Source organism: Raphanus sativus, chromosome 8, assembly GCF_000801105.2.
Source record: "Raphanus sativus cultivar WK10039 chromosome 8, ASM80110v3, whole genome shotgun sequence".
NCBI classification, from domain to species: domain Eukaryota; kingdom Viridiplantae; phylum Streptophyta; class Magnoliopsida; order Brassicales; family Brassicaceae; genus Raphanus; species Raphanus sativus.
The window spans coordinates 17,917,772-17,930,701 of NC_079518.1; the positions used below are offsets into that span (position 1 = coordinate 17,917,772).

Here is a 12,930-nt window from a genome sequence, read left to right on the forward strand (position 1 = left end):
CAAGAAGAGAGTTGATATGATCCTTGGAAAATTCCCACAGGAAAAGAACCTACAAATCGAGGCCCTCCTGAGTAAACCGTTAACTCAATCGAGCCCCAACTCGAGGGTGGACTGTATCCTTGGAGGATCCGACATATGTCAAGACTCCGTTAATTCTATTAAAAATCACGTACGGAAGGCTGTGTCTAACACTGGACCTAAGCCTCCCAACCCCGAGTACAATACTAAGATTTCCTTCTATAGAGATACGAGGTGCCTAAACTTATGATAGAAACAGGAAGCTCTGTCGAACTTATTCTCTACAACACCCTGAAAGGGATGGAAATAGACGACTACGAAATTATTGGCCAAAAAGCTGATCTCGTAGGCTTTTCCGGAGAAACAGCTACCTCATTGGGAACTATCAAGCTCCCAATCATAGCTGGCGGAATAATGAAAATGACCAACTTAGTAGTCATCGACAGACCTTCCCCGTTCCATGCGATCCTAGGAAGACCCTGGATTCACAAGATGAAAGCAGTAGCCTCGACTTATCATCAATGTGTGAAATTTCCAACACCTGAAGGGGTAACTACCGAACATGGTAGCCAGAAGATCTCCAGAATCTGTTACCTGGGAGGATTCGAAATCCTCAAAAAATCCTCCCGATAGCAATTACAGATCCAGGAGGGTCGCGAGATGCAACAAAATATTTGAGGTCCCCCTAGGAACCTCACCGAAAAAGTTTGCATCAACGACGCAAATCCTGAAAGACAGGTATCGGATCTGAGCTACCTATCGAGACCAAAAAGGAGCTCATTGACTTCTTAAAAATCAACGTCAAAACCTTTGCATGGACCACCAGTGACATGAAAGGTATAGATCCGAACGTCACCACCCATAAACTAAGAGTAGACCCCACTTTCAAACCGATCAAACAAAAGCGTCGCAAGCTGGGCCTCGAAAAGGCTCAAGCTGTTAATGACGAAATTGATAGACTTACGAAAACTGGGTCCATTCGAGAGGTGCACTACCCCGACTGGTTAGCTAACCCGGTAGTTGTAAAAAAGAAAAACGAGAAATGGAGAATCTGTGTAGATTTCACCGACCTAAACAAGGCTTGTCCTAAAGACAGCTTCCCGTTACCTCACATCGACCGCCTGGTTAAAGCAACAGCTGGCCATCGACTCCTATCCTTCATGGATGCCTTTTCAGGGTACAACCAAATCATGATGGATCCTGAGGATCAAGAAAAAACTGCATTCATAACCGAACGAGGAACCTATTGTTACAAGGTTATGCCATTCGGGTTAAAGAACGCATGAGCTACCTATCAGAGGCTAGTAAATAAGATGTTTGCTAGACAACTCGGAAAAACCATGGAGGTCTATATTGACGATATGCTAGTCAAATCCTCAGCTGGAGAAGATCATATCTCCCACTTAAGGGAATGCTTCGATATCCTTAACAAGTACGATATGAAGCTCAATCCCACTAAATGTACCTTCGGGGTACCCTCAGGCGAGTTCCTAGGCTACCTCGTAACCGAAAGAGGCATTGAAGCCAACCCGAAACAGATAGCTACCTTTCTGGAAATGCCGTCACCTAAGACAACCAGAGAGGTACAGAGATTGACTGGACGAATCGCAGCATTAAATCGATTCATATCCAGGTCCACCGATAAGTGCCTCCCATTCTACAAACTTCTAAAAAATAATAAGAAATTCTTATGGGACGAAAAGTGCGAGGAAGCCTTCAAACAATTGAAAGCTTACTTCTCCGAACCTCCGATCCTGGCTAAACCAGTATGGGAGAACCACTATATCTTTACCTCGCCGTATCAACCGCTGCAGTTAGTGGTGTGCTGGTACGAGAAGAGCAAAACGAGCAAAGACCTGTCTATTATACCAGCAAGAGTCTGATAGACGCCGAAACTAGATACCCTACTATGGAAAAACTAGCTCTAGCTGTCGTAACAGCTGCCAGAAAATTGCGACCTTATTTCCAATCGCACTCAATCGTCGTAATGACTTCACAACCATTGCGAACAATTTTGCACAGCCCTAGCCAATCATGACGATTAGCTAAATGGGCAATAGAGCTCAGTGAATACGATATCGAGTATAGACCTCGAGCAGCAGCAAAAGCTCAGGTCCTTGCCGATTTCATAATCGAGCTAGCTTCCGAACAACTAGACTTGGAAACGGAAGCTCCGAAGTGGAGTCTGTACATTGACGAGCCTCGCCAAGACAAGGTTCCGGCATCGGTCTAAGGCTGACCTCCTCAGCTGGAGAAACCATCCAACAATCCTACAGGCTCGGATTCAGCGCTTCTAATAACGAGGCTGAATACGAAGCATTAATTGCAGGATTAAAACTCGCCCTAAGCCTCGGAATTCGAGAGCTGAACGCTTATAGTGATTCACAGCTAGTAGCTAGCCAGTTCCACGGCGAGTATGAAACAAGGGACGAAAGAATGGGGGCATACCTAGAAGTTGTCCGGAACCCACTAAGCAGTTCAACAGATTTGAACTAACGAGGATCCCACGAGGAGAGAACTCCTCAGCAGACGCGCTGGCTGCTCTAGCGTCAACATCAGACCCCCTCGTAAAACGGATCATACCCGTAGAGGGAATCGAAAAGCCAAGTATCGACATAGCTACCAAAGCTGAGATCGATAGCAAGCCGAAAGAGCAAACGGAAGGTAGCTACCCCCAGACGGTAGCAACCCAAGTTCTTACAACCTACTGGTTCCCAAAAACCAGAATTCGTAGCTTTAAAAAGCATACCTCCGGGGGCAAGATCCAGACCTCGGATTCACCTGTCTACGCAGCCAGGACCAGGAGTCGTTCTGCTTTTGAAAGCGCATCCGAAGAAACGACCCAGACTCCGGAGAACAACACCAGAACTGGAGATATTCCTCAGAATTCAGACTCCTTCGAGCCTAATCCGACCAATATCTCCGGGGGCAATAAGACATCAGGTCACGACACTCAGGGACCTGAACAAGACACATCAGGTCACGACACTCAGGGACCTGAACAAGACCCGCCCTCATCTCTTCATGACAAAATCATTGGGAGAGAGGATTGGAGAATACCGATCATGCAGTACATCTTGGAAGGTAAGACCCCCCCCCCCCAATAAGTGGGAGGCCCGAAAACTCAAAGCATTAAGCGCAAGATACTGCATAATCGAGTCAGCCCTCCATAAACGAAGCATTTCCGGACCTTACCTAAAATGCGTCCATGGCCTCGATGCTATCAATCTTATGAAAGAAATGCACGACGGCTCCTGTGGAAACCACCCTGGGGGCAGAGCTCTAGCTATCCGAATCAAAAGACAGGGCTATTTCTGGCCCACCATTATCGCTGACTGCGAGGTTTACTCCTCTTCATGTGATAAATGCCAAAGGCATGCACCGATTATACATCAGCCTGCGGAAAAACTATCCTCAATATCCGCTCCGTCCCGTTCATGAAGTGGTCCATGGACATCGTAGGACCACTCATAACGCCAGGAAGGGGAAGGCGGAAGCTACGCTTCCTCTTGGTCTTGACAGACTACTTCACGAAGTGGATAGAGGCTGAAGCTTTCCAACAGATAACTAGATTCGAAGTCGAAGGATTTGTGTGGAAAGACATTGTCTGCCGCCACGGCGTCCCGTATGAGATCGTAACCGACAACGGAGGACAATTCATTTCTCGTGACTTCAAAACATTCTGCGACAAGTGGAACATCCGCCTTACCTTCTCAACACCTCGACGACCTCAAGGTAACGGTCAGGCGGAGGCTGCTAATAAGTCAATATTAGCAAACCTCAAGAAACGCCTTGGAACCAACAAGAAAACCTGGTCTGAAAAGATACCTGAAGTACTTTGGGCATGTCGAACCACCCGAGAAAGGCTACAGAGGAAACCTCTTTCTCTTTAGCCTACGGAATGGAAGCTGTCGTTCCGACGGAAACCTCCACTGGGAGCCTCCGTCAAGAGCTCTGTACGTCTGATCCCGAAGCTAACGACCAGCTCTTATCAGACAGCCTCGATTTAATCGAGGAACGACGAGACCGAGCTTTGCTTCGGATTCAAAACTATCAGCAGGCAATGGCTCGACATTATAATTCCAAAGTCAGGCCTCGACAATTTGTTGTAGGTGACCTGGTACTTAGGAAGGTTTTCGAAGGAACCAAGGAACCAGATGCTGGGAAGTTAGGAACCAATTGGGAAGGTCCCTACCGGATTATCCACGTGGTACGACCTGGCGTCTATAAGCTCCTGAAGGTGCGAACCGGAGTACCTGAAATCAGATCGTGGAATGCCACAAATCTGAAGAAATACTATCATTAGGTACTTAAATTCCTCGAATTACGTTAGGCTTGACCCCTTGACTGGGTACGTAGGCAATTGTGTTATGAGTGCAACCCCAATCTCATTTTAACACTCTTTCCACCATGACGAAAGGGGGCATATGTTTGAGAACATATAGCCCAAACAGCGATTGTATGATTATTGTGATACCACGTATCCTATTATCAATAAAGCAATTATCTTCGATAACTTGACCTTCGAGCAAATTCAGGTCTCTACGAACCTGAACCCAAGGTCTTAAAATCCTTCGAACAAATTCAGGTCTCTACGAACCTGAACCCAAGGTCTTAAAACCCTTTGAACAAATTCAGGTCTCTACGAACCTGAACCTAAGGTCTTAAAATCTTTCGAACAAACTCAGGTCTCTACGAACGTGAACCTAAGTCTTAAAATCCTTCGAACAAATTCAGGTCTCAATGAACCTGAACCTAAGGTCTTAAAATCCTTCGAACAAATTCAGGTCTCAATGAACCTGAACCTAAGGTCTTAAAACCCTTCGAAAAAATTCAGGTCTCCGTGAACCTGAACCTAAGGTCTTAAAACCCTTCGAATAAATTCAGGTCTCCGTGAACCTGAACCTAAGGTCTTAAAACCCTTCGAATAAATTCAGGTCTCCGTGAACCTGAGTTCTTAAAACCCTTCGAACAAATTCAGGTCTCCGTCAACCTGAACCTAAGGTCTTAAAATCCTCAGTAATCTCGAAGGTCTTAAAATCCTTCCAACAAACTCAGGTCTCCACAAACCTGGACCCAAGGTCTTAAAATCCTTAGTAACCTCGAAGGTCTTAAAATCCTTCTGGCGAAACCAAACTTCGACAAACCTAAATCTAAGGTCTTAAAAATCCTTAGAAACCACTAAAGGTCTTAAAATCCTTATCAAATCCCAAAAGGTCTTAAAATCCTTATCAAATCTCAAAAGGTCTTAAAATCCTTATCAAATCTCAAAAGGTCTTAAAATCCTAAGCAAACTTCAATGGGTTTTAAAATTCCACACACGAATTCAGGTTCCCATGAACCCCCTCCTAAGGTCTTCAGGGTAGCTCAGGTTCCTAAAAACCCGGAGCTAATCTCAATATTTCAGGAACTCCTTCTAAGGATCCTCATAATCGAATACACTCGAAATCTTCGAGACCTGATAAGTCATTAGACATTGTATATAATAATCACGATACATGTCCTAACCGAAACTTCCACTTGACAAAAGTCAATCTCATCCAAGAAACGATCAAACCAAGTCAAATGACTTAATATGAAAAACAAAACCGAAATTTGAATAAAAGGGTTTAAAAACCTCCCCAGGCTAACGAGGGTTCAGAAGACCCTAAGGTTTAAAAGCCTCCTCAGGCTATAAGTCTGACACGTAAACAAAGCCCATTGGGCAAAAGTCATGAAAAGCAACATTACAATTCAAAAAGACCCGCAGCTCTTAGACATCATTATCACGGGAGCTCATCCCGACATCCTTGTCTCCCTCGACTGGATCACTTTCTTTGGCTGGATCTCCCTCATCTGCCTCCTTGTCATCGCCCATCTGGGACGTCTCGACTGGAGCTGAATCAGGGCCCACCAAACCTAAAATAGAACCATACTCTCCGTAAAAGAATAGATTAAACATGTTAGTCTCGAAAGTACCTGAACTCTCTGAGAATTGAGGAATGGGAAGCTTGCTGGCCGAGAAGTCGGATACTTGCGCCTTTTCATACGCAATCGTAGCCATCAGATTAAGCAAAAGAAATCTTCAATAAAGATAACTGTTGCTCGAGATCTCAACAAGAAGATTGATGCTCGGCGGCTAGGTCTAGCTTCCGAGATAAGGAATCTTATCTCGAAAGCTGGGGGCAACTGTTGGGCCCAAATATGACCCCCTAGCTAGTGATAGACAATAAGAAATGATAACGGGCCGCGAAAGGCCCATCATGAATTCAATCTTCAAAAACAGCTAAGTCAGATCCGGAGGCTGTGAGCTGGAGATGTTCATCAGAGAGGTCAAGGAAAAGAGGCAGCTCGTTGACAAGTAAACAGGCGCATGACCCGGTCAAAGAGGTAGCTCGTGGACAAATAAATAGGCACAGGACCCGGTCAAAGGGGAGCTGTTACAAATCCCTCAAATCACGGAGGGGATCTCGGGAAGCTGTTGGTAGCAACTGACGGAGCCTGGGCCTATTTAAAGAGAAAATCAATCAAGAAAAAGGGATGGGAACCCATTTCATACACAAGCTCTCAATCATTTAATTCTTTCTTTGTAAACAGTATAAACATCTTTGTAAACATATTCTTTACCCAAAATCATCAATAAAATCATTCATTCTACAAGTTCTTACGGGATTCAGCCTACGCTTTCTTCCCAAATAATCTTAACCTGACCTAAAATCAGGAGGTGAGTTTAATCCCTCACAAAAGATCCATCCTCTCATAGAGAAGATCATCTGAACCCTATTGTTTGCTACTCTGTTCTTATGCAATTTATTTCAGGATTTATGTCTTTGATTCCTTGCATCATGATCGAGTAGTCTCCTTGCTCGCCTAGGGTTTTTAGGGTGTTGACACATGAGCTAAACATAGATAAGCGATTTATAACTGTTCCTCATTCATACAGTTCTTACTGCTTTCATTAATCTGATCACTTGATGTTAGATCCTAAGTTCATCACCTAGTTAACCGCTTAGGAGATAACTTGACATGTATTGAATTAGCTTAGTATCCCTAATCAGCGAAAGTAGATATTAGGGTAGTAAGTGAACTGATCCGACCTGTTCTCTATAGCTTGCAATCGATTCTCATCTCAACGACAGTTAGATGGTGAGATCGATCTGCAAAGCGATCACTACCACGACAGTGGAGTGTTCCAGTTGAGTGATCCGAGTTCTAGAAAGCACTTCATCGCGCTTGAATAATGGTTTGGCTCCAATTCAACACCCAATGAAATACCCTAGGCTTGATATTTGTTAAATTGAATCAATCTCGTGTTTACTTGTTTACTATTGTCTCTTTTAAAACCAAAATCATATATTTTTCTTAGCTTAATTTCGGAACTCATAGAACTAAAGTGTAGACTGGTCCTCTGGAATTGAATCTCAAGTGCTATAATTACAACTGTTAACTTGGCAGTAGCAAGGATTCATTTTTAGTGTATCAATATATAACAATAATAGTAGTAGTATATAAAACTTGATCCAGGGACCTTACTTTAGAAATGATAGGATTTGAGGTGCAAGGCGTTCCAGCAGTTGGGTTGGACCTTACTGTCGCTGTCTTCCAGCTTATAGGCTCTTGCCCCCTGCACCTCTATTACCTTATAGGGACCCTCCCATCCTGGAGGGAGTTTTCCGGCTGATTTGTCCCTTGTGTGGTCACAGACTGCCTTAGGACCCAGTCCCCTTTCTGGAAGGTTCTGGATCTGACCTTCTTGTTATAGCTCTTGGCTACTTTCAACTGGTAGGACGCGTTTCTAAGGCGGGCCGCCTCTCTCTTTTCATCGAGTAGGTCTAGACTCAGGGACATTAGCTTGTTTTTCTCTTCCTGGGAGAGGAATTCAGAGACTGTGGTCCTTACGTGCACCTCCGTGGGTATTACCGCTTCAGCACCATAGACAAGTGAAAAAGGAGTCTCCTGGGTGGCCGTCTTCGGAGTGGTCCGGTAGGTCCAGAGTACTCCGTGTAGCTCTTCTGCCCATCGCCCATGGGCGTCTTCTAGGCGCTTCTTGAGCATATTCACCACCGTCTTGTTAGTGGACTCGGCTTGACCGTTTGATTGGGGATGTTGTGGTGTTGAATAGGAGAGTTTGATGTTCCAGTCTTTGCAAAACTTTCGGAAGTTGTAGCTTGTGAACTGGGGTCCGTTGTCAGTGACGTTCTCGTGGGAGGTTCCGAAGCGTGTGATTACGTTGGTCCATAGGAACTTCCTGATCTGGAGGTCTGTTATTTTGGCTAGTGATTCAGCTTCCACCCACTTTGTGAAGTAGTCGGTCACGACTAGGAGGAAGACCTTTTACCCCGGTGCCATGGGAAATTTTCGCACGATGTCCATGCCCCACTTTCGGAAGGGCCAGGGAGAGCTTAGAGATTTGAGGTTCTCCGGTGGAAGATTGGAGACTGGCGCGTGCTTCTGGCATTGGCTACAGAGTTTAGCTTGCTTGAGGGAGTCCCTTGTCATGGTTGGCCAGTAGTACCCAGCTCTTATGTTTCTAAGTACCAAGCTTCGACCACTGGAGTGAGAACCACACTCTCCCTCGTGGAGTTCTTCTAGTATCCTGGCAGCTTCTCTAGGAGTGAGACATCGCAGATAAGGCCCTGAGAAGGATCTTCTGTATAGTTTCTCTTCGGAAAAGCAATACCTGGCGGCTTGCCTCCTTAGCTTCTGACTTTCGTCTCGATCTGTAGGCAAGGTGTCGTATCTCAGGTAGTTAATGACGGGAGTCATCCAGGTCTCTCCTTCATCCACTACAGATACTTCCTCAGGCTCCGCCTCCTTCTATGTCGTGGGCCATTGAAGTACTAGCAGTGGGATGCTCATATGACTCGTGGTTTCTAGGGCGGACCCTAGATTAGCTTGAGCATCGGCTTGAGAATTATGCTCCCTAGGGATCTGAGTGAGTTTACAGTTTCCGAACCTGTCGAGCAGTCGTTTAGCCACCGATAGATACCTGACCATACTCGGATTTTTTGCCTGGTAATCTCCTTGGACCTGGCTTTTGATTAACTGCGAGTCGCTGAAGACCTGGATGTCTTCTACTCCCATCTTACCTGCTCTGGGTTGGCTTTGATGCCCCTGTGGGTGACTATATACCCCAGGAACTTCCCAGAGGTTACTCCAAATGAGCACTTTGAAGGGTTGAGTTTCATATTATACCTCCTGAGAGTGGAGAATGCCTGTTGAAGGTGCGAGATGTGGTCTTCGGCGTCCAGGGATTTCACCAGCATATCGTCAATATAAACCTCCATGGTCTGCCCTATCTGGTCGGCGAACATCATGTTGACAAGTTTCTGATAGGTCAAACCAGCATTCTTTAATCCGAAAGGCATGACCTTGTAGCAGTAGATGCCCCGAGAGGTCATAAATAAGGTATTCTCTTGATCATCAGGATGCATTAGGATTTGGTTATATCTAGAAAATGCATCCATGAAACTCATCAGTTGATGACCTGCAGTTGCATCGACAAGCTTGTCGATATGAGGCAAGGGGAAAGGGTCTTTAGGACAGGATTTATTGAGGTCCGTGAAGTCGATACAGACTCTCCACTTCCCATTCTTCTTCCTAACGACCACCACATTAGCTAGCCACTCCGGATATTGCACCTCTCGTATGAATCCGGTATTCAGAAGATTCTTCACCTCTTCGTTGATAATTTCGTCCCTTTTAGGTGCAAACTTCCTTCTCTTCTGTCTGACAGGGGGATACATTCGATCCACTTGAAGTTGATGCATGATGACGTCGGGATCAATTCCAAGCATGTCCTCATGGGACCAGGCAAAGCAGTCGGAGTTGGATCTCAAGAAATCGACCAATCTCCTTCTTAGCCATTCTGGAAGCTTTGAGCCTATCTTCAAGTTTCGACCCAAGTTCCCTTCCACGAGTGGAACCTCATCCATCTCCTCCACTTCCGGCTCTTCGGTATGCGGGGTCGGAAGCTTCTTCTGTAATTGCTATAAGACCTGGGTCTTTCCCTTTAGGGTAGTCTAATAGCAGGACCTGGCCTTTTCCTGATCTCCCTTGACCGCCTTAATGCCCCAGGGAGTTGGGAAATTGACCAGTTGATGCAGAGTCGAAGGTACGGCTCCCATGTCGTGGATCCAAGGCCTTCCTAGTATTACGTTATACGATGAGGGGCAGTCGACGACTAGGAACTTCGTGGCCTGATTTATCCCCTCGGCATACACTGGGAGAAAAACTTCCCCTAAGGTTTGCTTTACCTCTCCACTGAAGCCTACAAGGGGAGTCGCCTTCCTAGTTAGAGCCTTAGGTTCCAGCCCCAGGTCGGCGTAAGCTGAGTGGAAGATAATGTTGCTGGAGCTCCCATTGTCGATCAGTATTCGCTTGACCAAGCAGTTCGCTATGGTAAGTGAAATGACAAGGGCGTCGTGGTGAGGAGCAAGGACCCTCTCCTGCTCCCTTGCAAGGAAGCTGATCTCATCCATTCCGAGGAGTATACGCTTAGGACCCTCGGCCTCTTGGCTGTTCCTGGCATTGCGAGTACTTCTCTTGGCAGCGGCACTGCTGATTCCGCTTACTTCTGATCCGCCTGAGATGACATAGATCACTCGGTCTTGCTGTGGTGGCAATGCGGGAGCTGCTTCGATAGGGAGACCAGGACCTTCTTTATTCAGAAGGTTCTTGCCTCATCTTTCTTGAGAAGCTCGGCGACTTCTATCTTCAGGGCTATGCAATCTTCCGTCGTGTGACCATGGTCACTATGGAACTCGCACCACCGCTTGGGGTTTCGATTAGCCTCCGAGGCCTTCATCTTGGGAGGCCATTTGACTTGAGGACCCATTTGTCGTAAGACACCAATTAGCTCCGATTTTGTTATCGCAAGTTGAGAGATATCGGGCCATGTGGATACCATCATTAGCTGACTTGGGATGAAAGGGTTCATCGCGATCGTTCGTGGTCGGCTTCGAGGACTTCTGATCATATTTTGGATAGGTCTTGGCCCTACTTGCAACATCCTCTTCCCATCTTACTTGAGCCCAAGCACGAGACAATACGTCCTCCATAGTCCTGCACTTGTATTTAATCAGCTCTTTGTATAGATCTCCCTCCGGGAGCAGGACCCGCTTGAAGGCCGAGATGGCCGTATCAGCGTTGCACTTGGGGATAGCCACCTTCTCTTGGTTGAAACGTGCTATATAGGAACGAAGGGGTTCGCTCCTATGCTGGAAGACTTCATAAAGATCATCTGAGTTTTTCTCTAGGTTGCGACTACTAGCGAATTGCTCTACGAACTTATCGCTAAGGGCTGCAAAGGACTTGATGGACTTGGTATGGAGATTGATGTACCACTGGAGAGCAGGGCCAGTCAAGGTCGATCCGAATCCCTTGCACATGGTAGCTTCTCGTGCATCCCGGGGGATTCCTACGGCTAGCATGCGTTGCTTGTACTGAGCAATATGATTGTCGGGATCTCATGTACCTTCGTACCTCTTTATTCTCGGGAAAGAGAACTTGCATGGCATCTTCCACGAAAGGTGTATCGGAGTAGGACCCTGGATAACTCCTCTAAATAGGGGGAGCTACCCCTGGGAGCCTTTCTACCATTGATTGAATGGTGCCGAACCTTTCGGAAACCACTCTTTCTAGATAGGCGGCTAGAGCCGGGTCCGAGATCGCGGGATCATCAGGTGAGTACTCTTCCTCTTCTGCGTCGGAATCGCTATCCACTTGCACTCAGGTCACATCGTGAGCGGTTTCTCGTCCCTCGGGTTCATTGTTGGTAGAGACGGGTCGGTGAGACGCTCTTTCACCGTCGCGTGGAGTGTTGATGCATGATAACATCAGGATCAATTCCAGGCATGTCTTCATGAGACGAGGCAAAGCAATCGGAGTTGGACCTTAGGAAATCGTCCAGTCTCCTTCTCAAGCCTTCTGGAAGCTTGGAGCCTATCTTTAAGTTTCGGCTCGAGTTCCCTTCCGTGAGTGGGACCTCATCCATTTCTTCCACTTCCAGCTCTTCGGTTTGTGGGGCCGGAAGCTTCTTCTGTAATTGCTATAAGACCTGAGTCTTTCCCTTAAGGGTAGTCTGATAGCAAGACCTAGCATTCTCATGATCTCCCTTGATCGCTTTGATGCCCCAAGGGGTTGGGAACTTGACCAGCTGGTGCAAAGTTGAAGGTACGGCTCCCATGTCGTGGATCCAAGGCCTTCCTAATATCACGTTGTATGATGAGGGGCAGTCGACGACCAGGAAATTCGTGGCTTGGTTTACCCCTTTGGCATACACGGGAAGAAGGACCTGTCCCAAGGTTTGTTTGACTTCTCCACTGAAGCCTACAAGGGGAGTCGCCCTTCTGGTTAGAGCTGTCGGTTCCAAACCCAGGTCGGCGAAGGCCGAATGGAAGATTATGTTGCTGGAGCTCCCATTATCTACTAGTATCCGCTTTACCAAGCAGTTTGCTATGGTAAGTGAAATGACGAGAGCGTCGTGATGAGGGGCAAGGACCCTCTCCTGCTCCCTTGCAGTGAAGCTGATCTCATCTGTTCCCAGGAGTAGGCGCTTGGGACCCTCGGCCTCTTGGCCGTTTTTGGTGTTGCGAGTACTTTTCTTGGCTGCGGCACTGCTAATTCCGCTTACCTCTGATCCGCCTGTGATGACATCGATCACCCGGTCTTGCTGTGGTGGCAATGCAAGGACTGCCTCGATAGGGAGACCTGGACCTTCTTTATTTAGAATGTTCTTGGCTTTATCCGAGAGGAACTCCCGTAGGTAACCTTTCTTGAGGAGCTCAGCGACTTCCATCTTCAGGGCTATGCAATCCTCCGTAGTATGACCATGGTCACTATGGAACTCGCACCATCGCTTGGGGTTTCGATTAGCCTCAGCGGCCTTCATCTTAGGAGGTCACTTGACTTGAGGACCCATTTGTCGTAGGA

At 46.7% G+C, this 12,930-nt stretch overlaps 1 protein-coding gene across 1 annotated transcript; it reads right to left on the reverse strand.

Moving 5' to 3' along the window:
* Positions 1-12,046: 12,046 nt before the first annotated feature.
* LOC130499023 (uncharacterized) lies at positions 12,047-12,889 on the reverse strand. Its single transcript, XM_056992911.1, has one exon. It carries the CDS (start codon positions 12,887-12,889, stop codon positions 12,047-12,049), a length of 843 nt encoding a protein of 280 aa, XP_056848891.1.
* Between the last annotated feature and the right edge of the window lie 41 nt (positions 12,890-12,930).